The 22,857-nt window shown below is 47.1% G+C and overlaps 1 protein-coding gene across 5 annotated transcripts; it reads right to left on the bottom strand.

Moving 5' to 3' along the window:
• Positions 1–326: 326 nt before the first annotated feature.
• STIMATE (STIM activating enhancer) lies at positions 327–22,753 on the bottom strand. 5 transcript variants are annotated; one of them, XM_015874448.3, is made up of 8 exons: positions 22,468–22,743; positions 13,498–13,546; positions 12,374–12,469; positions 9,637–9,758; positions 7,041–7,153; positions 6,062–6,139; positions 4,999–5,148; positions 327–4,292 (listed from the first exon to the last, which is right to left on the bottom strand). In XM_015874448.3, exons 1-8 carry the CDS (start codon positions 22,625–22,627, stop codon positions 4,176–4,178), a joined length of 885 nt encoding a protein of 294 aa, XP_015729934.1. In that variant the 5' UTR covers positions 22,628–22,743; the 3' UTR covers positions 327–4,175. The 5 variants fall into 5 exon arrangements, 4 of the variants coding, with proteins under 4 accessions (XP_015729934.1, XP_032303202.2, XP_085373375.1 ...); XM_032447311.2 differs by lacking the exon at positions 22,468–22,743 and adding an exon at positions 16,767–16,930; XM_085517249.1 differs by lacking the exon at positions 22,468–22,743 and adding an exon at positions 12,816–12,925 and having other exon boundaries at positions 13,498–13,529.
• Positions 22,754–22,857: the final 104 nt, after the last annotated feature.

The following is a 22,857-nucleotide window of genomic DNA, read 5'->3' as shown; positions in this document are numbered from 1 at the left end:
CTCCTCCAGGATCCTGCCGGCAGCAGACGGCTCCGTGAGCTCCCTGTAATGCAGTAACGAGGGGGACAGGGCTGCAGTGTGCAGTAAGTGATAAGCAATGAAAGTAATGCACAAACACCGGAGAGGAGTAACAGACACTGTGCAGGGCAACAGGCTGGACCAGGCTGCTTCCACCAGGAGAAGCGGTGAAAGCAGCAGCAGCTCCAGATAACATCTGGATATCTATTAATGACTTGAGGGCTTCCCTCTACCAACTTCCCATCTGTGAAGGCAGAGGGTTATGGACACCCAAACAGGCTCACGGTTAAAACAAATGAGCACAGATCTGTAATAAGTCACCTTTATTGTAACCCGTTATACAATGCAGTTACATCAGATACCCTTAGAAGTTGAAGGTAACGCTACTGATTAACAGCGTGGTCGGACAGAGGGCAGCAGAACGCAGCTCTTTGCTTTGCTCACACAGGCTCCAATCTGACTTTACTTACAAACAAACCCAACGTTCAGTTGGAGACAGATACCCACCAAAGACAGAAACACCTACAAGAGTCCCTTTGTAAAGATACTGCAGCTTTACTTTGTAAAACTATAGCAGCCATTTTCAGTAATTGAACTGGAAACTTTAAGTACATAAGAGGTTTGCACCCCTCTGCTGTACGACCTGCTCTGACCTGATGTGGCTGAATTTATTCTCTTCCATCGCTGGTTTCTCCTGCACAGTGAAGCTGCCAACATGGGCTGGTCAAGCACAGTGGCAGAGACCCCTCGTGATGCTCAGCTCCCGCAGAGCCCCCCCTCCCCTCTGGGTGCACAGTGGGCAGGGATGGATCACTTTGCATTGCTCTGATTTGCAACTCAATTTCTGAGTCTTCCCTGAAAAAATCTTGAGCCCGTTGTAGTGAGCAGCATTAACGTACAGCATCCACCGACTGGAAGTCAGACAAGGGGACCTGAACGGATTAAAGCCAGAGCCTGAAAACTACATCCCAGGTAACAGCGGAGCTGTCAGCCCATATGGACGTGCTGCAGGTCAGACACCAGGAGCTGTTCATAGATGGAGGCTGACCCAGACGTGGGAAATCTCAGCTGCACCAACACTGTATGTCGGTACGTTACGCTCCCTTTCTCTCACTCTGACATACAGAACGCAGCTTATTTCCATTAACAATCACGTTTTCAAGCCTGAACTAATCTTCACTGTTGGCTGTCATGAACAGCATTAGCCAGGTGTGAGCTCAGAGCGCCAGTGTGAGGACAGACACAAAGCTGCCATCATGGTATTATTATGACTGGACCGACTCTGAGTCGAACACTGACTCCAGCCGTGCCTGCAGCCCATGGCCACGAGCAGCACGATGCAGGGAGCACGGGGCAAATCCTTCCCTGCACACGGGAGCTCAGACAGGAGCCCACCAACCCACACTGACCACAGCTCCCATTCTCATCTCCAAAGGGGAAAACTGCAGCTGTGCATCTTTTCTTCCTTTTTCACGCGATAATGTAAAACAAACAGCAGAAAACCAGGCCTGGGTGTTGGGCTGAGCTTGTGAGCAAGAACTTGGTCTTAGCAGAGGGAGTTAGAGCAGTTTTTCTCCCTCTGAAGATACTCTCCTCCTCCCATTGCTGCAGTACTTAAAACACTCGACTTCTCTTTGGCTCATAGTGCTTTCCTACATCACCTCGCTAGGCATGCTGAAGTCTCAAACCAAGCAACGTTTAAGCACTTAAGACATAAAAAATCAGGCATTTGCAAAAACCACCTTCAAGAAATGCTCTGTAGTGCTTTATATTCCTTTGAACTCCTTTATATTCCTTTATATTCCTTTGAACTCCTTTCTATTCCTTTCTTTTCCTTTGTACTCAGTCAGCCAGTTTGAGGTCTGCTCAAAACAAATACTTTACATGATTAAGGCCATAATTTCATACGGACATTTCACAGACTGCACACGAGACCAGAAATAGATATAGAAATAGATATCATTTCAATAATTTAAGAGATCAGAGGAGGGAAAAGGAAGATGAAATGAAAGCCTGTGCAGTTAAACCTGTGTGCGCCGCGCAGTTGATGAGGATAGCAGTGACTGTGCAGCACATGCGACGCACTTGGATTCCACCAGCTGAAACTCAACAAAGCCTACGCTGAAAATATAAACACATTTACGATGAGAGCCAACCCCAGCTCTCACATCCCTTTAGAACAGCAGGTTGTTGATGAAAAGGAATTCCTCGAAGGACTTCTGTGCTTGTGGAGACACAAAACTGCCCAACCAGCAACTACCAGCAGGGCAATGAAACCAACAACCAGCAACACTAAAAACGAAAACAGAGGCAACACTGATGAGGGACATTTCCCCGTTTCCCTGTCCTCCAGGTCATCAGATTCTACATTGAATCTAAAAGAAACGCTCGTATTTGAACTTATTGCAGTAATTACATTTCAGTGCACAGTAACAGAGGTCAGTGGCTCACCTAAGCTTGCAAACACCAGGTTTGATACAACGTCCCTTTGAATCAGCTGGGCACGCCGAGGTGATCCCTGGAGGCTCAGAGCGCTGCGTTCACCTCAGCAGCCGAGCAGGAAAAGGAAAGCTGGAGCAGTGGGAAGGAAGGGAGCGCACAGTTCGGTATTTACTAAGGCCCAAGAACCAGGTGTAAGCGGTCTGGATAAGAAAATCACTTCAAGACCTGGTAAAGTCATAAAAAATGTAAAAAATCTTAAAAAGTTCTGAGCAGTTTTCGGATGAAACTGTTTGGTTTAAGGCTTGGAACACTTCTGGTGTCCGGACACTAAAACAGACTTGCAATCAGTCTCTGTTGTCACTTCTCTGACACACCGCCTTGTCCTGCACAAGGTTCAGCTCAGCAAGGAAAGCTGTCAGAAACATTCAGAACACAGGCAAAGCAAAAGGATCTCACTGAAAATGCCCGAAGGGTTTTAGAGCAGCACACGTTGTCAACGGCTAGAAGACATGAGCTGAGAACTGCAGAAGTTCTGCAGCAGCTGCACTACGCCTCTCTTCTGTGACATACGAGAGGATAGCCAGGTTGACAGGAAAGTAAACAGAAGACTCCTGTTTTTCAAGCACACGACACAGAAGGTTGCTTTTTCAACAGAAAATAAGCATGGGACAGAATTAGTCACAATACTGTAGCACAGTCCTCCATCAGATCGAGGCCCTGGATGGCTCTACGCAAGGAAAAGCCTCAGGAAGGTTCCACCCCTCCTGCACTACACAAGAGGTTCACACAGCAGACTTTCAGACACGGAAATAAATTCAATCACAGATATTGGTTTCACAAAGAAGTGACCTACTGTGACACACTGCTGCTATACACTAAAGTGCACATTAGTCAAACACGCGGCCAACACCTCGTACTGAACAAAGGTATTCTCAAATCACATGGTCATAATCACACCAAGGACTGCATCCTTAGTGACACCTGGTGATTGCAGCAGTGACAGAGCTCTTCCCTTTGCAGCCCCTTTGTCTGAAACCAGCACACAAGGATAAAACGATGTTCACGGCAAACTGACAAACCTTTTGACCTTTTCTGCACAAAGAAGGGAACGACACCCTTTGCTCTGACAAGGAGAATCTTTAAATACAACCATATGAAAATATAACTTAAATATAAAATAGTCAAATAGATTTGAGGAATCTTGGAAAAAATCTTTGTTCCACCTATTAGTTCCATAGGTACCTGGTAGCAAGTAAACATTTGTACTTAAAAAAATAACAGTAAGTTACAGCTTGTAGCCATAAACTATTCTGCTCTAGGAATTATGCTGCAAAAGCCAGTTTTAGTAATAAAACACACTCTAACTTATTCAATTTGGATGCCTTTTAGAGAACATCTTACACCGCATCATCCGGTAACCACAAAGGAAAGGTTACTGGATCTTTTCTGAATCTTCTCTGACATGTCAGATGCAGTCACAGCAGTGACCCATCCTTAACAATGCTGCTTTCACACAGGATGAAAAGACATTCTTGCATAATTGGTCAGTGTGTCTGTAGTGCAACTGAACTGCAAGTCTTCCAGCTGATTGCATTATGTTGACAGACCTTGCTTTTGAGTCAGTTTGTATGAAAGTGAGAAGCAACTGCAACATTAAAACCCACTGACTGAGAAGTTCTTGCAGTGAAACCTGCAAACACAGGTCAGGGAATGCATCATACTGGCAGACCAAAACGATGCTTCTTCTTCTTAATGGGCTTTAGGTTGGTCAGTCTACGCAGGTCCTCTTCCACGTCCGATTCCTCCATCTCATCGTCTGCCGAGATGAGGATCTACAGACAAATTACAGCTCCTGAGTAACACACAAAGTCACAGTCTTCCCTCACCCTGCTCTATACCCCTGCAAAGCACCTTCTACAGAACACAATTTGGACATACAGTTCATTCTACCCAACAACATCACGCATCCAACCCAAAACCTCAAGTAAGTTTCAAAGAAGGATGCATGTGTATTAATTTCTACTACAGTCACAGACTGCACCTAAATAAATCAGTGACCCCAGCTCCTCCAGAATAGTGGGGGCACCTTGCTCTTAAAGTGAGAGAGAACACATAAGCTCTCTACTTACATTTGCAATATGATAGTCATTGTATTACAAAAACAAAGAAAAAAGAAAGCAAACCCACAAGGCAGCACTGTTTACAATACCCAGCCACCTCTCACTTTAAGCTACAGACCCGTCCTCAGATTAGAATTGCCTTTTGTCAGCTTTTGTACTGCATAACATTTGCAGCAGCATTTGTAGTGTTACATCTGAGACATTTATATATACATGGTGACTTCCTGCCCTCCAGAAGGAAAACAACCAGCTACTGAGGGCTGCAACAATACCATCTTCTTATCCTCTTTTGAACTGCAAACAATAGGAACTGTGCAAAGAACATCAAAACCAAGCTCACAACGCTACAGTGCAATCAATGGCGTGAGAGAGGAATCACACTGATATTGCATTAATTGCAATAGTGAACTCTACGTACTTCTGACTCTGACTCCTCGTGTGATGCTGCTCTCCTGTAGCGGACTTTACTCCCATTTCTTGAATCTTGTCCTGCTTCTTTTTCTTCAAGTTTAGCTTTTGTCTTCCCTTTCTTCATAAGAAAATTATCTACAACCCAGAAGATGAATGCCTGGTAAAGAGAAGGAGAAAAGTGACAGTTCAGTTCTTTCAGGTGAGCGTATGCTTGTTTGGTCAACGTGCAGACAAAAATCGGGAAAACTTAACAATAATTCCAAACTGCCCAAAAAGTTAAGCTTTACATAAGCACTCAGCTCCGAGGCTTATCATACATTGCACAAATCCTCTACAACATGTCTACTTTAATCCTCGGAAGCAGAGGAGAGAACAAGAAAAACAACTGTTGTTCAGAGCAATCATTAACTCCTCATGCAGAAACCTGAGTGGCTTTAGGCAGACATTTGGGTGCAACAGAGCTTCCCATTTCAATGAAAATCCACAACTGAGCAAAACAAGGAGAGAAAAAGCTGCCAGCAGTTACTGGGTGCAAAGACACCATCTCTGGCTCTAGTCTCGACTCCCAGACTGCTGGCAAGGTGTACTCAGGTAAGGATGGTGTTGTAGGCATTAACCACAGGATGATGGCACGTTTGCACTCTTCCACTCCTGTGTTGACCAGTCACTGACAGCTGTGGTCAGACACAGGATACTTCACAGTGCAGCAATCCTTATAACTGCTTTCTAAAGCAGATTTCATTCTTGTTTTACAATCCCTACGTAAGTATTCCATTATTACTTTCAATCTACTCAAGTCATCAGCCCAAAGAAGTCAACAAAGCACTTCTATACCTCTCCTGAGCCTGGTTACTTAGCTAAGTATGGATTTCAGCTACATGCAATTGACATGTTCAGGCATTTTCTCCTTTCTTTGACACTCTTCCTTTTAAAAAAAATGAAGATAATTACCACATGAAGGTACACTGTGCTTTAAGGATTAACATTAATCAAGGATTAGTGATATTTAACTAACAGATGGGAGAAAAATACAAGTAAACATCTCATTGAAGCATGCAAGTTATACTGACATTAACAAAGAAGGGAACTATCAACATGACGATAGCCAGCTCCAACTGGGGGTTCTCTATAGGATTCAATAAAGCTACCTGTGAAAAGAAAAGGATTAAATTCAGATCAGGGCAGCATGGGTACAACTGGATTAGTAAGTGCAACCACCGATGTACTAACACTACATAAACAGTTCATGTGAACAAAAAAAGGATAACTTTGTAGGAAAGGAGAGCATTTAGGACAGCTTATAAATCACCACAGATCAGTGAGTGGGGCCAGAAAGACACTTATCTCTGCCATTTTTGTTTATAGAAGTCTGAGGAGATGCTTTCAAATAATCTGGGCCACTTTAGAGCTGCATGTTCCCAAGGAACATGTTTTTAAGTCTTATCTTAAGGAAATTTAAACAGACCAGAGCTATACAAAACACACAGTGAGATAACTCAGCTCCCAAATTAGCCCACACCACGTAAGAGAGACTAACTGGGGTTAGTGTGCCACAGCACACATCACTCTCAGTGCTAAGTTACACTGATGCTATCAGAATGAATCCAGTCATCAGCAGCTGCCTTCCCTGAACCTCTGCAAATTACCAACAGCCTCCAGTTTACTTTTATAACAGTGATGTGAAGGAAATTTAAAATACCATAGAAAGGAAAATGAAGTAGCTGCAAATATGAGTTAAACGTTAAGAAAAGGAGACATCCTTATCTATCTTCAAGAGCGTTCAGACAAGTAGACAGAATAAAATTTTATACATTGCAGTGTATATAAAAGGAAAACAAACAAGCTGTGATGGGATATTTCTGGCAATTAATGTCAGAAAGCCTAATCAAGGAACAGGAACATGCCAGTCCTACAGAATTAAATGGCACTGAGTGTAGTCAGCTGAGGTGCTAGAGGATATGTTGAACCAACAAACACTGGAACATCAGAAATCTGCTGCTTTACGGCTTGCACTGAAATTTGTCTGTAAGATGCAGTAAAAAGACAAACCTCCTTCCACTGAGGAATCAGAAGCACTATAATGATGATGGTTTTCTCAAATGTCATAATCATTATGTACAGAGCACACTGACCCATCCAAGCGCTGCACTGCAGCGGGTCACCTGCAAGAGAGAAGTTCAATATACTCATATGGGTGGTTTTTACCTCCCAGCAAACACTTCAGAGAAGCAGTATGAGAAGGACACTCATACCGTCTTGGAGTGCCCTCCCCTGCTTCCTTAGTGCTGTTCCTACCACCCCTGCCCCACTCCACCCCAATTTAGCACAAACAGGCTACCTTAAACATCTTTCCTCTCTACAAAGCTGGGTTTTGTAAGTACCCAATGGTAATTATAGCAACAGGTGCAAACAACACTATCATAAATTTAAATGAGTAAAATATTAATCAGGATCACACTTCCATTTCAAACTGAAAGTCTGAATATCTGCAGCGCCCCAATAGGAAGCGGCAGAGTGAAAACCTGAGCGCCCTGTTATCTGCCTGAAATGAGCTGACACAAACATCTGAACAGGAAAACCACGGTTAGATTTTATGGGTGCAAGGAGAAAGGAAGAGAAAAGAGAGGAATGGTTGTGCTTCACTGGAAGCCAAAAGGAAGCTTTGCTGGGGGCACTGGTGGCTCCTTACACTTCTGCACCGTCTTCAACTGCAGCTTAGAACTCGTCAGCCTGGGGATGAATAATGTGCAATGGAAATTCAGATGCCTTTGTGTATTTGTAATGCATAATAGATAGTTGCTACTTCCTTTTCTGGAACATTTCTGAAAGGCTTTCAGTGTTAATACTTGGGGATGATCTTGAGACTGAACTGTTTTGCTGCTTAAAAAAATCTGAAACTGGAAAAACTGGCAGCAGTGACAACTGCAGCAACATGCTCTGAAAATGCTGGGCAATAAGAAGCAGTCTGCATGAGGGCACACTGCACTCATCGGCCACCCTGTAGAATCCTGTTCATAGCCAGCTCTTAAACAAAATACTCACAACTCCTCTATCCTGAAACTTGTTTTGCTTCAAATTTCAAGGCATTTTCTTATAAAAAAGCCAACCTGAGGAATCTCTCCAAAACAACATCTGAAAGCTTTACAGTGAGAGTCTATCTACCCTGTAGGTAGGCTGCGAATAATCTGGGAAGCAAAGAGACCACAGCCATCTATTTGCCAATGGAGCTCGTTGTCAGCCAGGGGAATTTGGTCACCTGTTTTCTACTCCCAGCAGCTAAACTGACCTAATGCAAGAAGGGAGGGGGAATGCTGGAAACATTCTGTTTGGTACAGATCACAGCTGCTTTTTTCCTCTTTACATACTCAAATATATTAACTGATTCCACACTTCTATTAAAATCCAGCCACTGACGTAATGAATCTGGAAATATGAAAACACACAGAATCACAGAATCACAGAATTACCCGGGTTGGAAGGGACCTCAAGGATCATGTAGTTCCAACCCCCCTGCCTAGCAGGGCCACCAAACATACACATTTACTAGATCAGGTTGCCCAGGGCCCTGTCCAACCTGGTCTTGAACACCTCCAAGGACGGGGCATCCACAACCTCACTGGGCAGCCTGTTCCAGGACCTAACCACCCTTCTAGTAAAGAACTTTCCCCTAACATCCAACCTAAATCTTCCCTCCTTCAACTTAAAACCATTTCCCCTAGTCCTGCTATTATCAGCCCTTTCGAAGAGTTTACTCCCCTCCTGGGAGTAAGTTCCCTTCAGGTATTGAAAGGCTGCAATGAGGTCACCTCGCAACCTTCTCTTCTCCAGGCTGAACAAACCCAACTCCCTCAGCCTGTCCTCATAGGGGAGGTGCTCCAGCCCCCTGATCATCTTTGTGGCCCTCCTCTGGACCAAAAACAAAACAAATGCAATAGATGTAAAAATTCTCACAACAAAGCCCTTGAGGGAGCACCACGCTACGAGATTCATAAATTAGCATGCTGTACAAACAGCAACCATGTTGGCATCTTGGTACCCATTCCTTTCTTGAGGCATTTACACTTAAAAACTACCCTCCATATAAAGAGCGGCTTTTAAAACCAGCAAGACAACAGCTATTTTTATGACAGCTTCTCAAGTAGTGAATCACCGGGGATCAAGTAATAGAGCTAAGATGGGAAATGAGCTCACAGCGAGAACAAGCTTGAGACAAATGATTATTTGGGCTCTAGAAACACAAACAACATCACTCAGTCAAAAGAGGAGACTTGCTCATTGGTGGGCTTTGTTTTTCCACGCTCGCAAACCACCCGAAAACACGCTCATCTTCAAGCACATTTCCTTTGGTGCTGGGCAGCCTGGGCTGCTGGTTGTGACCCTGCACATAGCAAGGGTTGGAACTGGATGAGCACTGTGGGCCTTTGCAACCCAGGCCATTCTATGATCCAATATCTTGTAAAAGACTTGTTACACATAGACCTGGAATGTCAAGGTACAGAATGTGCAAGAACGCAACTGACAAGTGAAATATTACAACAGCCATTATAACAGCTGTGCTGCGACTTAAAGATCAGCTAACTGTTAACTGAAACATCCTGAAATTCTGCTTTGGAAAGTGTTTCAGTGCAAAAAGAGAAACATTTACCATATTCACCAAAGCGCAGGGACTCCCACTGCTGCCATTCCACAATGCTGCTGACTGCACGTACACCTGCATAGATTAACAGCATTCCTAATGTGGCATCTAACAAGAAGTTGATAAAGTACCTGAAAAGAAAAAGAAAGATGAAGCAAGGAGTAAGGGTCTGTTTTCCAGAAATTCAGAGTATTTTAAATCTGCCGCTGATAAATCCATATAAATGTTGTGAAGCTGGAACACTTCAATGAATCATTTTCCCACTTCGGCAACTACAGAGCATAACATTTGAATAGCTTTACCAGAGTATCAATATTCTGTTTCAGGCTTTAGCTTCAGCTTACATTTCTGCCAGCGTTGGGTGTGGGCTCATGCGTGCATGCAGCGCCTGCAGTCACTGTCAAAGCCCCATTTCAAATTACTGAGGGCTGCAGTGGAAATAATTTACTTCAGCACTTCAGGTCTTGCTTAAAGGATGTTTGAAACTGAATCCAGAACAAGCCTTCCCACAAAACAACTTAGTGCACTGGACACAAGACTGTTGCACTATCAACTGCTTCAGGAGGAACTTCTGCAATCTTACCTACACTTTAAAAATCTACAGAGATTTCTACGGGTTTCAAATTAATTCTTAGGCCCATTCAATGGTGCAGCTGGACTTCAGAGTCCTCGTGAGCCCGTGTGCTTTGTTTACTACTGCTCCATTTCGGCTGAACAAAACAGCAGCTGAGAAAGAGACAGCGAAGGTCATCCCTGCTGACAGCCACACAGCGAATCCCTGTAACTGAGATGCCTATTTGGCAGTTCCCAATGCTAACGTAAACTCTGGAGTCCACAGGTTCTTATCTGCAGCAATAAAAAGAACAGATCAGAGCTGTGTGCTTCTGCTGGACAAAACAACGCTAGTAAGAGGAAAGCAGTAAAGAACATGGACATTCAAAGCAGTAAAGAAGGAGCTGTTCTGACCCTCGAAAATCCCATTCAAGCAGCAGCTCAAGAGTAAAAACAATCAGACATGCCCTGCTTCAGCCAAGATGCACCTGTAAGCTTTTAAACAACAGTTATTTTCCAACAGTTGCACGTCAATTTGTAGTTTGAATGAACTTTTGTATTAGACATGCACTAAAATCCATGCTGAGCATTTAGCAGATGAAGCCCAGCAACTGCAGGAGTCCACAGGTCGGCCGGGGCCACCAGGGGCTGCTCTAAGCCTGCAGCAGGAGACGGCCCAGCAGCAGCTGGCAGAAGGTCCATTGCCCAGCACTGCTGCCATCCTGCTGCTGTGGGGCAGGTCAGACGTGCTCAGAGCCCACCAGTGGTACCCAGCGCTGAGGGACACTGTGCTTGCTTTGTCTGCTAAGAATCCTTCACGCCACAAGGTGCTTTGTCAGCTTTCATCTTACCCTGCCTGAGTTAGAGCACTGCAGTACCAAGCTGACAAACATGAGCTTCCAGTCGTAATTCTTTCCAAGCTCTGAATCACAGAGTTCTCTAAAACGGCATTTTCTGGTTTTGTTCTGAAAATAACCCACAAACTACAAAACAAAAACTACCCACTGTGAAGTTTTGCTGAGTTAAATCACTATTATTTGAACTCACAGGCAGAAGTGCTGCTTCTACTCAGCAGTTTTCACCCACTCGTGCCCTTAAGGTATATTTCTGCCCAAGAAAGGCAGAGTGGCTCTGGTTGACGTAGCAGACTGTCTTTCTGACAACAGCGAGGACCTGGGCCCTTGCCTAAGACACTGCACAGCTCCACGCAGTTATCCTGAGAACGCTGAATGACGTTTCTGCCTCCCACCCTTCTGGCTGCTGTCGCCACGTTATGTTTATGTGAACAGTGGAATCTGAAAATGAAGTTACGTAGACTATACAGACACGTGCCAAAGACCTCTTGTTTTGGAACCTCAGCAGCCAACACAAAGAGCTCCTAGATTTTAAAGACACCCTAATGAAGTACGAGGCTTTATCTTCAAACAATGATGATTCTAGACATGTTTTCGTTAGCTTAAACACACACATGAAAATGGAACAAAAGCAATTTGCACCTGTCACTTTTATAAATCATCAGGAAATTAAGTCAGTAAGGGGAGAAATCCAACAGTGATGCCTGTTATTACTGACACTCTCAATATTACACCTTAATCTCCACAGTCAGTGCATTAAATCAATGTATTTCCCTACCAAAATGCTGTGGTGGGAGGAGAAAAGCAGTGTTTTACCAGGACATTGATTGCATGTAGAAACAGAATAAACTAAAGAGAAATAAAGAGAAGTCTTTAGCCTTGGGAAACACCACAAACATATTCCTTGAGCCACTGAACTTCTTTGGTTACCAAAGGACAACAGTGAGCAGCTGCCATCATCAAAGTTACTGCCTTTGGTTCTAAGGGGCAAATGATGAGGCTTCTACAAGCAATTTCATAGCTTATCAGTTTATCCTCAGTCTAAAGCATCCATACACAGACCAGAAAAAAAACCCACGCCCAAAAGCAAGCAAGTAACCAACCAACCAACACAAACAAACAAAAAACCCAAACCACGTTCCTAGGTCCAAACAGCCTGACACCAACAGAGCAAATTCCGGATCTTACATTAACTGAGCTTAAAACAAAAGTGTTTGGAAGTGACTGACTTCTTGCATGAAAACTGGTTTCTCAGACCTATTTTGTGTTAGTGTCCAAATACAGCAAACTCAACAGTGGAACCTCCATATTCATCAGTGGTTCAAAAATGAAGCACTCACAGTGAACAAGGGTCTTCTTCAGTAAGGTCTGATAAGTAGACATTTGCAAAGTGGATGAACAACATCCCTATGGCTTGCTTGGAAGTGTCTAAAAACCTGCAACGAGTGAAAAACAGCTATTAAGACACATTCAACTGTTTACAACAGTGTGACGCAGCACATTTATATTAAAGCCCCAACCCAATTATTCATTTTTCATAAAATAACAACACTAAAAGGTAATATGCCACCAATTTGGTATTAAAACTTTATTCTTCCAAATGCACTGTGCTACACAGTGCTGGGACGAGGCAGGAGGCCAACACATTACTTATCTAATCACTACAGCATGTGATAAATAACGATACCCAAGTCCCAGAATGAGATTCTTGACTTAAAAACTGAAAGCAGCCAGACTGAATTTCAGACTGATGCAGGCTGTAAACAAAGAATTGGGATTTACTTTTTCCATAAAATAAATGCCAGGATTAATTATGAAAAGCAGGGTTCCTTCAGATGAATTGAAGCCATTGGAAACAAGCCCCAAACTAACATCATTGCAGTCTTCAACACCTGGAACAACAGCATAACATTTACATCAGCCTCAGAAATAGTACGGGTTATGCTGGCATCACTACAAGAAAACAGTATGTGACAGTTCAAGGGGGAATGGCTTCAAACCAAAGGAGGGAAGACTGAGGTGAGACGTGAGGAGGAAATTGTTTACTCAGAGCGCTGGCATTGCTGCCCAGAGCTGCAGGTGCCATTCCTGGAGCTGCTCTGGGCAGCCTGAGCTGGGGGCAGCCAGCCCAAGGCAGGGGTGAGCTCCATGACCTACAAGGTCTCTTCCAATCTAAGCCATTCCATGATCTTAGTGCTGGAGTCTATCTCCAGGAGAAGGTACAACATAACGCTATATGTTTAAAGGTATCTTTGTGGTGATATCTGGAAGAGTACCTGGAAGGGAAATACCCAAAGAATATACCATTTCATTGACCAGTGTATTTCGGTAATTGTTTTGTTCATCGCATTCTTGTCACCATCTTTTATTTTTTTTAATTATTGTCACATTCAACCAGCCTTTCTCTCAATACATAAAACACACAAGAAGCTGCACCAAAGGAGCGAACCCTGCAGCAACGTACCATATCCTCCAAGGGCGTCTTTCATGCTTTGGTTCTCTTAGTCGTTTTACTAGAAAAGAAGAAAAACAATTGGAGATAATCAGCAACTCCACACACGAGACACGGTGAGAAGTAAAAGCAGATCTCCGTGCAGAAGCATTGCACTCTCCGCTAAATCAGGACTTACCCAACAGCATTTCATTGTATCCATCCCTAAAGATGGATTTTAGGAGAAACCTCCTCCCTCCCCTCCCACCACCCAGCGACCAACGGCCGGGCTGGCAGCACCACCCACACAACAACCAGCCACTGCCTGACTGCCATTGCCACGGCTGTGCCCTTAGGAACATGCAACCAGAGAATTTAATTGCCCACAGTAAAGCAGGTTTGGAATATCAGATAAAGCAGTTTCTTTCACTCCCTGGAGACCAGAAGTGAGGTAGGAAAGCACTGCTTGTAACGTAGGGCAAACTACAGCATTAGAGAGAAATCCGAAAGATGAGTAACAAGACAAACGTATTATCTGACAAAGCTTATGTACTTTCTGGATGACAAATTAGACTTTTGTGCACAAACCGAATTCCAAATGAGAATTGGGATGGATCTTAAAATCAGATGCTGCTTTCACTGGAAGGTTTGACAGCCTATTAAAAAAAGCCAAACAAACCAAAAACCACCACCAACAAAATAACAGTATTAAAACAGATGTCAACTACACGAAGGTAAAAAGCCACAGACAAATGTGGCTCTTTCAATCTTGATGCTGCCCACAAGACAAACTGCTGTGTCCCCATGAGCTCAGGGGAGCAAAGCCCAAAGCACGATGGAGGACATGAACCCTGGGCTCAGAGGGACTGGGTGACATCCAGCCCTGGGGCAGCTCTGGGACACAGCATCACATCCCAGTTTGATGTGGCACGGGATGCGGGGTCATTCTGTGACTGCACAGGGCTTCCTTCTACTGCCCAAAGCACAGAACCTTTCCCCACCACCAGACAACATCCCCTGCCACTGCCTTTAACACCAACCCTGAACAATAACTATTCACGTTATTATTTCAGCAGCCTCCTAAAAGAACGTGGCTGTTGGAAATTGAAAAGTGGGGAGAGGAAAAGGCTGCACATGTACACCAAAGGAAAAGCTGTAAGAGCAGCTCTCACTGTGGGCACCCGCGAGCATCATGCCATAAATACGTGTCCTCTGCTACGCCACAGGCAGCACCCAGATGAATCAACCAGCCCACAGCTTACAGCGAGCACTGCCCGCCACACCAGGAGCTGCTAATTACACCAGGAGCTGCTAATTACACCAGGAGCTGCTAATTACCTTCACTTTGCAAGACGGGGCAGTGCACAGCTGTGGGCCGGGGAGCAGCTCCCACCTGCCCCAAGCAGCCACGCACCGCGCTCAGCACCAGCAGGGCCAGGCACAGAGCACAGCTCACAGCGCTGCTCTGAGAGCCCAGCAGATGAGCAGTAATTAATGAGCAGCGTTCGGCATTTCACACTCAATTACAAATGAAGAAAGCAGCAGCGCAGTTCGTACATCCCATGCCAGAATTTTTCAGGAAAGGAAATGAAAGCAGTTCTGCCAACACGCACAGAGCTGCCAGATGGGCAGATAACAGAGCAGACAGCACGAAGGCAAAGCACAGTAATGCACGCTGAAGCTCATGAGTTGTCCCCCCGCTTCAGGAAGCTGCTATCAATAATGCAGGACAGATTTCACCTATTTTGAACTCTGCTCTGGAGGGTTGTCAGAACCTCAGCTCTGCTCATCGCTACCAACGCTTCTTCCACAACCGTTACAAATACACACCACTAATTCCCCAAATCCTGAAGAGAAGCACTGTGCTGCCCCACAGAACAACACCCACTGCGGGGCTGTCCCTGCAGCCATCTCCTGTTTGAACCCCCCTCCTTTACACACTAAGGCAAAGCTTTTAAGGGGCTGCAGCTGAAGCTTCACTCGAGCCCAACATTTCCTCCTTGGCAGCAGAGGAATAAGAAATTGCAGATGTCCCCAGATCAACCTTGCAACAAACGTCACACCGAACGAGAAGGAGCTGGAGCGATGCCTTACAAAAGGGCAACAAGTCTGTAAGCTACAAATGTGCCTAAAAGCTTCTGTGACACCGAAGTGCTCAGGATCTCCTCCCATTCACAGGGCTTTTTATAAAAGAACATCGTTTTTCACTTGTTTGTTTTAAAGAGAGGTAATAAATGCATGACTTGGTTAGCATGAAAGACTGAAAGCAGCAGTGCCTCTGCCATGCTGCTCATTCCTCCAGACAAAGCAGAGCTGCACGGCGTGCCCACTAATTCATTTATTGCCCCACTGTTAATTCACAGAATGGTTTGGGTTGGAAGGGACCTCAAGGATCACGAAGCTCCAACCTCCCGCCACATGCAGGGCCACCAACCTCCACCCTGAATACCAGCCCAGGCTGCCCATCCAACCTGGCCTTGAACGGGGCATCCACAGCCTCTGGGCAGCAGTTCCAGCACCTCCCCACTCTCAGAGTAAAGATCTTCCCCCTGACATCCAACCCAAATCTTCCCTCCCTTAGCTTAAAGCCATTTCCCCTTGTCCTGCTGTTATCTACCCTTACAAAGAGCTGACTCCTGTCCTGAAGCCGCTGGTTTCCAGCTGGGACAAAGGACACCCCAGGAGCGGTTGTTTTTTCACTATGAAGGAAATATGTCAGTGGACCAACACTGCTCCTGAGCTTTGGAATACAACAGTCCGTCCCTCTCCAGGACACACAGCCAAATGCATTACCTGGAGGTGGTTTGTCCTCACAAACACTTGTGTTTTTCAAGCTGCAGCAATGCTCCCCAAGCAGCAGGCATGTGGCAGACAGCCTGCAGCACAGCTGAGCCTGCTCCGTGCATCCTGCTGGCACGGGCTGCCCGTGTGGGGAACCAATGTCAGAGCACAGCTCCCAGCTCCCACCTGGCAGACATTCAGACAGGAGCTCCCGCCCTCAGTCTCTGGCTTGTTTGCTGGGCAGCATTCTAGAGGTCAGGAACCGCTGTGCAAACTGTGCTACGCAAACAAGAGGACTCAACCCCCTGACTCCTGAAGGCACGCCAAGGGTACAGCAATGATAAAACACTGCAAGCAAAGGTTAAGCAGCACAAATCCATATTACCGTGCACTGAACACCCATTTATGGCACACAGCACCATTTTCACCTATAGTGCTCCTGGAATGCTCAATAACAGACAACGCTTTCCTGACATCACTAACACAACAACAGGTATCAGTGAACTTCAAGGCATACACACCAGTTGTTTTAAGCCAGCAGCAGAACCCACAGCGCTGCCAAAGCACGGCAACAAACGCCCCCATCAGAGAGCTCATCAGTCAGGCCTGCAGTGGAACAGTCCCAAAAGCAGAAGCCAACTCCCAAATGTATCTTCAGACCAAAGCAAGAAGCACGTGAAGCTGTTCCTCTTTGTGGAAAACAATGAGCACAGCAAAGGGAGGCCAAGGGTGGATTTACACAGCCTGTTTAACGTCCATTGAAATTCTATGTAGTTCTTGCTAACCAGATTGATCCTTCTGCTGAGGACACAACAGAAGCGCTGCATTGCAGAAGGGAGACTCATTTCACCTAACAAAAAGAAAAGCAGAAAATTACACAACCAACTTTCACACAGACAAACACAGTGAATGGAGGGTTGCTGCCTGGTTGCCATGAAGGCTCCTTCGCTGCAGTGTCTCTACTAACAAGGTCATTATTCCGTGCACACGAAATGGCAATCATTTCCATGTGCAGGAGCACTGCTCTTATTGACACAGCTTTGTACCCCTTCACATTTGTGCAGCTTTCATGAAAGCTCCACAACACTCACACCTAATGCCTGCACTGTAAGACACTCTGCTGGAAGAAAGCTCGAGCTTTTAGCATCAGATGAAGGAGGTAATTTTTAAGCTCAATTTTAAAGCTGTCTAGACCACTTCATTTTCTGTCATTACAATTACCTCCCAAAGAGAACATTCAAACCCTATGCAGATAAACTAAAATACGTTGACATGTCACACCATCACCCTCGAGACAAGAAAGGTGTGCTAAAATGGTATTTGATGGTATTTGATGGTATTTGATGCTGAAATGGTATTTGATGGTATTTGATAGCTGATGTTTTCCAGAGCTGGTAAGAAATTAAGAGCAATAATTCCAAAAGAAATACAAATTTCTGGGAATAACATCTTTAAAAAAACAACCAGAGACAGAAGATGTGCTGTAAGTTGTGAGCAGCTGGTTGTAACCTTAAAGTCAGTTCTGGCCCATGGAAAGATCTGTACTTTTGACAGTGGGATAAAATGACAGGAACAACAATCAAAAGCAAAAGCAAAGGCTGTGCAGGTGAGTGCTGGCCTGCCTGCCTTGGGGCTGCCAAAGACTGACAGGACCGACCCCACAAAGCAACACTGGCCAGACTTTGGGCATTTCACCAGTCACCAGTTCTCTAAAGCAGATTACATTTGAAACCCTGAAAAACTTCAGAACCCCTCTCCCTGGTTCACCTCCCGGCTCCGGGTCCTATCTGCTTACACTGCCTTCCTTCACTCAGAGTGTGCTGTGGTAGGGAAAAGGGAAAGGATAATTATTATGACAAATATACACATATCTATTTATATAGATATATATGAATGCATAAGCAATTGCTCACTGTCCCCCAACCATCGCCCAGGTAGCCCCTGAGCAGTGGAAGAGAGCGAGGTGAACTCCCACCCCCTACAAAACCCCTTCCAAGTGATGTCACATGGTATGGAATATCCCTTTGGCCAGTTTCAGTCCTAATTCTCTTCCCCGCTGCTCCTTGGGCCCTTCTTTGCAGACACCCTTGGCTCTGTACAGCACTGGTTAGCAGCACCTATAGACATTGGTGTTATCAACATTGTTTTCCTCCTAGAATTCTGACTTGGCACACTGAAGAAACCAATTCCATCCCAGCTGAAACCAAGACAAAGCAGAAGACAGCGCACACCTGTGAGGCACAGCACAGGCACCAGCTCCCAAAGGATATAAACGCAAACTGTGAGGCTGCGCAATGCAGCACTGGTGGTAGGAACAGCCCCTCAGCACCCTGAGCAGCAGCAGGAACAAGCCGAGTTACTCCTGACCGATGCACCATCCATCTTCCAGCTGCCAGGAGCAGCACACGCTCTGCGTTCTGTAGGGTGCACTTCTGGCTGTGATCATGAAGCATGTGAGTGGGACGGTGCTGTGAGAAGGTGAACGTTTCCTGCCCGCAGGCGTGAGGAAGCAGACGTGGCTCTCCATTTAATCAGCACCATCCACACAGATAAGACCTTGTCAGATACTTGCAAACTTCATTAACCATGAAATTAATATCACTGCAGAGTGCAGAAATGCACGGTGTATTTGTGCACATCAGCTCCTTACAAATTCAATTATAAAACATTAGTCAAGAACACCAGCTCATTATGCAGATTGCAGTTAAACAACAGGCGAGCTAACAGTTCAGGAGTTAGTTCTGATTAAACACAGCTCTCAAGTTCTGGATAATTTATCATTGTAATAGTTTCCAAAGGTCAACAAAATCGCACCCTTTTTTCTAAACATTCCATGATGTGAACAACACGTATAATTATACTCAGAACAATCTTATTATCTGGAGCATAATTACATCCATAGAAGGACAGGATGGTTTGGGTTGGAAGGGCCCTTTAAGATCACGCAGCTCTAACCCTGTGCTGTAGGCAGGGACACCTCCCATAGCCCAGGTTGCTCACAGCCCCATCCAGCCTTGAGTGCTCCAGGGAGGGGCACCCACAGCCCCTTAAGAGATCTTAAGGAATATCTTAAAGAATGCGTGCTAAAAGAAAGCAAGTCAGTAACCTCTGCCCACATGGCTGCCTTTTGTTTCTGTCTGTGGCTGTTAAAGCACCCCCCATTGTTGACTCCAACACGATGATGCCCCCGAAGGGCTGATGTGTGTGTAAATACACCGAGCGCACCAGGAGCTGTCCGTGGTGCTGCCCCCCGCCCTGCACGATCCGCCGATAAGCGCAGCGGGCACGTGAACTGCACGGAGAAAAGGCCGTAGGAGGAGCAGCTGGTGACTGACAGCTACAGGGACCGGCTGTCTATGGGACAGGCCTTTCCCCATTGCTTTGTGCGGCTCCAGCCCATGAAAACGCTATCTACAATGATACCGCACACGTGGGAATCCTGTGCTGGCACCATCAGTAAACCATGAAGTAGAGGATGCCCAGGAGGCACTTGGCACTTCTGCAGAATACACCGTGATATACAAAAACATTTCAAATGAGCTTTGTGGCATCAGCAATGAAATCCAAAACTGCTGCACCAAAGCATAAAAGCCAAGAAGCAAACAGCATCGCTATGAAGTCAGGCAGGCACACTGTGACACACGCCTTGAAGCTCCAGTGGTCGCCCTGCTGGTCCGAAGCACAACCAACCACCCCTTACGGCAGCGGAAACCCATTAAGGCTTCCTGTTACCAAGTGGCTTGGCATCCATCAACTAGGCTGGAAAATTGCACATGCTTGGGCAGGACAGGAGCAGAATTAAGTAGCAGACTTCAAAAAAGCAGGCTAACAGACTGGAGAACAAGAGGGTGGGATCCATAACAGTCACCAAACCAAGAATTGCCAGAGAGGTCATTTTTAACTGGTGAACTCCCTTTTGCAGTGAGTTACAGACCACAGCCAGCACAGAACCACTCCAGTGCTCTGACTTCAGCACAACTGCTGTAGAACAGCTGCAGCGTTCATCTGAAACCATCCCAGGGCACCTCTGGCTTCATCCCCAGTTAAACTGAAGGACAGAGGTCAGAAGCAGCACAGCAGCGGGCTCTGGTACCACTGTGTTCACCACCTACGAGGGCAGCACAGGAGGCGCTTACTGCTCTGGGATGTGGACAGAGAGAGCGGCGACCAGGTGCGATATCAGCAATTCTGATCACGATTCTGGATTTCTCAGGTCTGTAAGAACACATGCAAGCTACCCTCAGGCTGCAGGACTTAGTGAGCTAAGGGGGAAGGAAGCTTGGGCTTGGTTTCCAGTGGCTGCTCCAGCAGCTCAGAACGAGGTGCTCTGTCCCCATCACATCACTCCAGGGACAACCTGGGGAGGTCATGGTGGGACCTTGGAAGACAATATATGCTTCTGGAAGAGAGCTGAGAGTGTAATGTCAGAGCAGCCAGGCAGGTGGACACACAGGAAGGTGCCATGCTGGAGTGACAAATACTAAGCAGTTTTGCCCTAGAAAAGCCCTTCCTTCATTTGCAGATGGACATCTAGTAATGAGGTACTAAACTCCTTCTCATTACTATAACCAGAAAATAATAATTAGTAGAACACAAGCACAGTAAGATCCACCCAGAAAAGGGAAGGGCAAGTTGGGGTCACCTTTTGATACTCCCATCCAACAGAACTTCTTGCTTAGATGTCAAACTGACTATCTTTAAAGGCAAAGTACCGCTGTGCATAAAGAACAGTTCCAGAATACATCTTGGTTTACATTCTTTTCATTTCTTTTTCTGCAGAGGGTTCTGGACCACTAACAACAGAAGATCTCCTTCCAGGGCTCCTTTCCCAGGAAGGGGAGCAGCTCCCTCCTTTCGAGGAAATTTAAGCAGCAGCCAGGCAGCCACGTGCCCTCAGCTCCCTGCCCAGCTACAGAGGGACACTGCACACAGCAGTTCGGCTCTGTGCCGAGGATTAGTGCCACGAGGACAGGCAGCCCACCACTGACACAACAGCTGTGCCACATCTCAGCCTGACCCTCACAGCCTGACCCTCACCCTGACCCTGCCACAGCCACTTGTCCCTCAGAACTTCTCCCTCTTGTGCCCAATGGATGGAGGACTGCAATGGGGGGACACTTCAGCCTGAAAGCAAACACACGGGTCTGTTAATTTCCTCAGTGCTCTGGCCATATGACCCAGACCCAGGACGGCGCCATCCTTGCATGGGGTCACAGACAGCTCTGAAGGTGCTGAGGTCACCCCTGCTCTCTTTTCCCCCAGCATGAAGTCCCGATTCTCTTTCCTATCAGATTTGGCTCATGGCACATGGAGCAGACAGGCCTACTTGGCTAACTGGAGCAATTGTTAAAGATCTTGGAACAGCAGGTCAAACATTGTTTAGAATATGACAGAAAGATCAGAAGCAGCAAAGCAAGAGCAGGAGAGCGAGCAGGAGCAGCACAGCCAGCTCAGTGCAGCTCCTCCCGGGGGTGTGAGCACCCCTTACAGTGCAGCAGGTCAGGGCAGCTTCTCCTCCTGGTGGAGGATCGGCCCAAGAAATGCAGCAAACACCGTCCTGTGAGCACTGGAACAAAGCAGCCTCTGCTTCGGCTTTTACTGCCAGCAGGACGAGCTGCCAGGCTCCCACTGCAGCCTCCTTTTCTAGCAGTACTTAGAGCAGTGACTGACCCCCCCCCGTCCCACCACCCTCGGTCACAAGCAGCTCCCAGTGAATGTCCTGCTCCTCCACGTACAGAAACACTACACAGCACCGAGTCAGGACGCACAGCACACAGCGGGGCTCCTCAGCTCCCGGCCCAGCCTCGGTGTTACGCTTTTTCCCAGCACAACCAAAACATCCCGTTCTTTAAGCGATACCACGGCCAGACAAGCGCAGCCTGGACTCAGCCCGGCAGCATCACACCCACGTGCTGAGCGCTGCCCGATCCTCGGGTGTTTCCTCCCGTGGTGCAGCTGCCGGCGGCCCCGGGAACGGGCACAGGAACGGGAACGGGCCCGGCCCGACCGGCCGCGTGTCAGCGCCCGCCGAGCTCAGGATGCGGGATGGCGGCACCGCTCCGACCCGAGCAGCGGAACGAGGCGCTGGACGACACCGGACCGAACCGGACCGAACCGCGCCGGCACCCACCGCCCCGAACGGCGCCGCCGCGGCCCTGACGCCGACTGTGGCCCGGCTCCCAGCGCAGGCCCTGCCCCGCCGCCCGGCCCGGCCCCACTCACGCATGAGGATGCTGAAGGCCAGGACGCCCAGCAGCCCCTGCAGGAAGATGCCGAAGCTGTCCATCAGGGCCCCGTTCTCGCAGCCCCGCTCGCCCTGCCCCGCTCCGGGCTGCGGGCTGAGCGCCGCGCCCAGGCTGCAGTTGGGCGGCGTCACCCCCATGGCCGGGCCCGGCCGCTGCCGGCATCAGCGGCGCGTGGCGACGTCGCGACCGGCGGCCGAGGCCGCGCCCCCCGCGCCGCTTCCTGCTCCCGGCGGCCCCGCTGCGTCACGGCGGGCGGGGCAAGGACCGGGCCGGGGCGGGGCGGATCCCGGCGGGGCGGGGATGAACCGCCCGCATCCGCTGCTCCGGGCGGCGTCAAACCGACCCGGCCCGTCCCGCCCCCACACGG

This window comes from Coturnix japonica, chromosome 15 (genome assembly GCF_054131305.1).
Source record: "Coturnix japonica strain WE chromosome 15, WE-NBRP24, whole genome shotgun sequence".
Taxonomy (NCBI): Eukaryota; Metazoa; Chordata; class Aves; order Galliformes; family Phasianidae; genus Coturnix; species Coturnix japonica.
The sequence above is the reverse complement of the archived record's forward strand: the minus strand, read 5'-3'. Positions and strand labels throughout refer to the sequence as shown.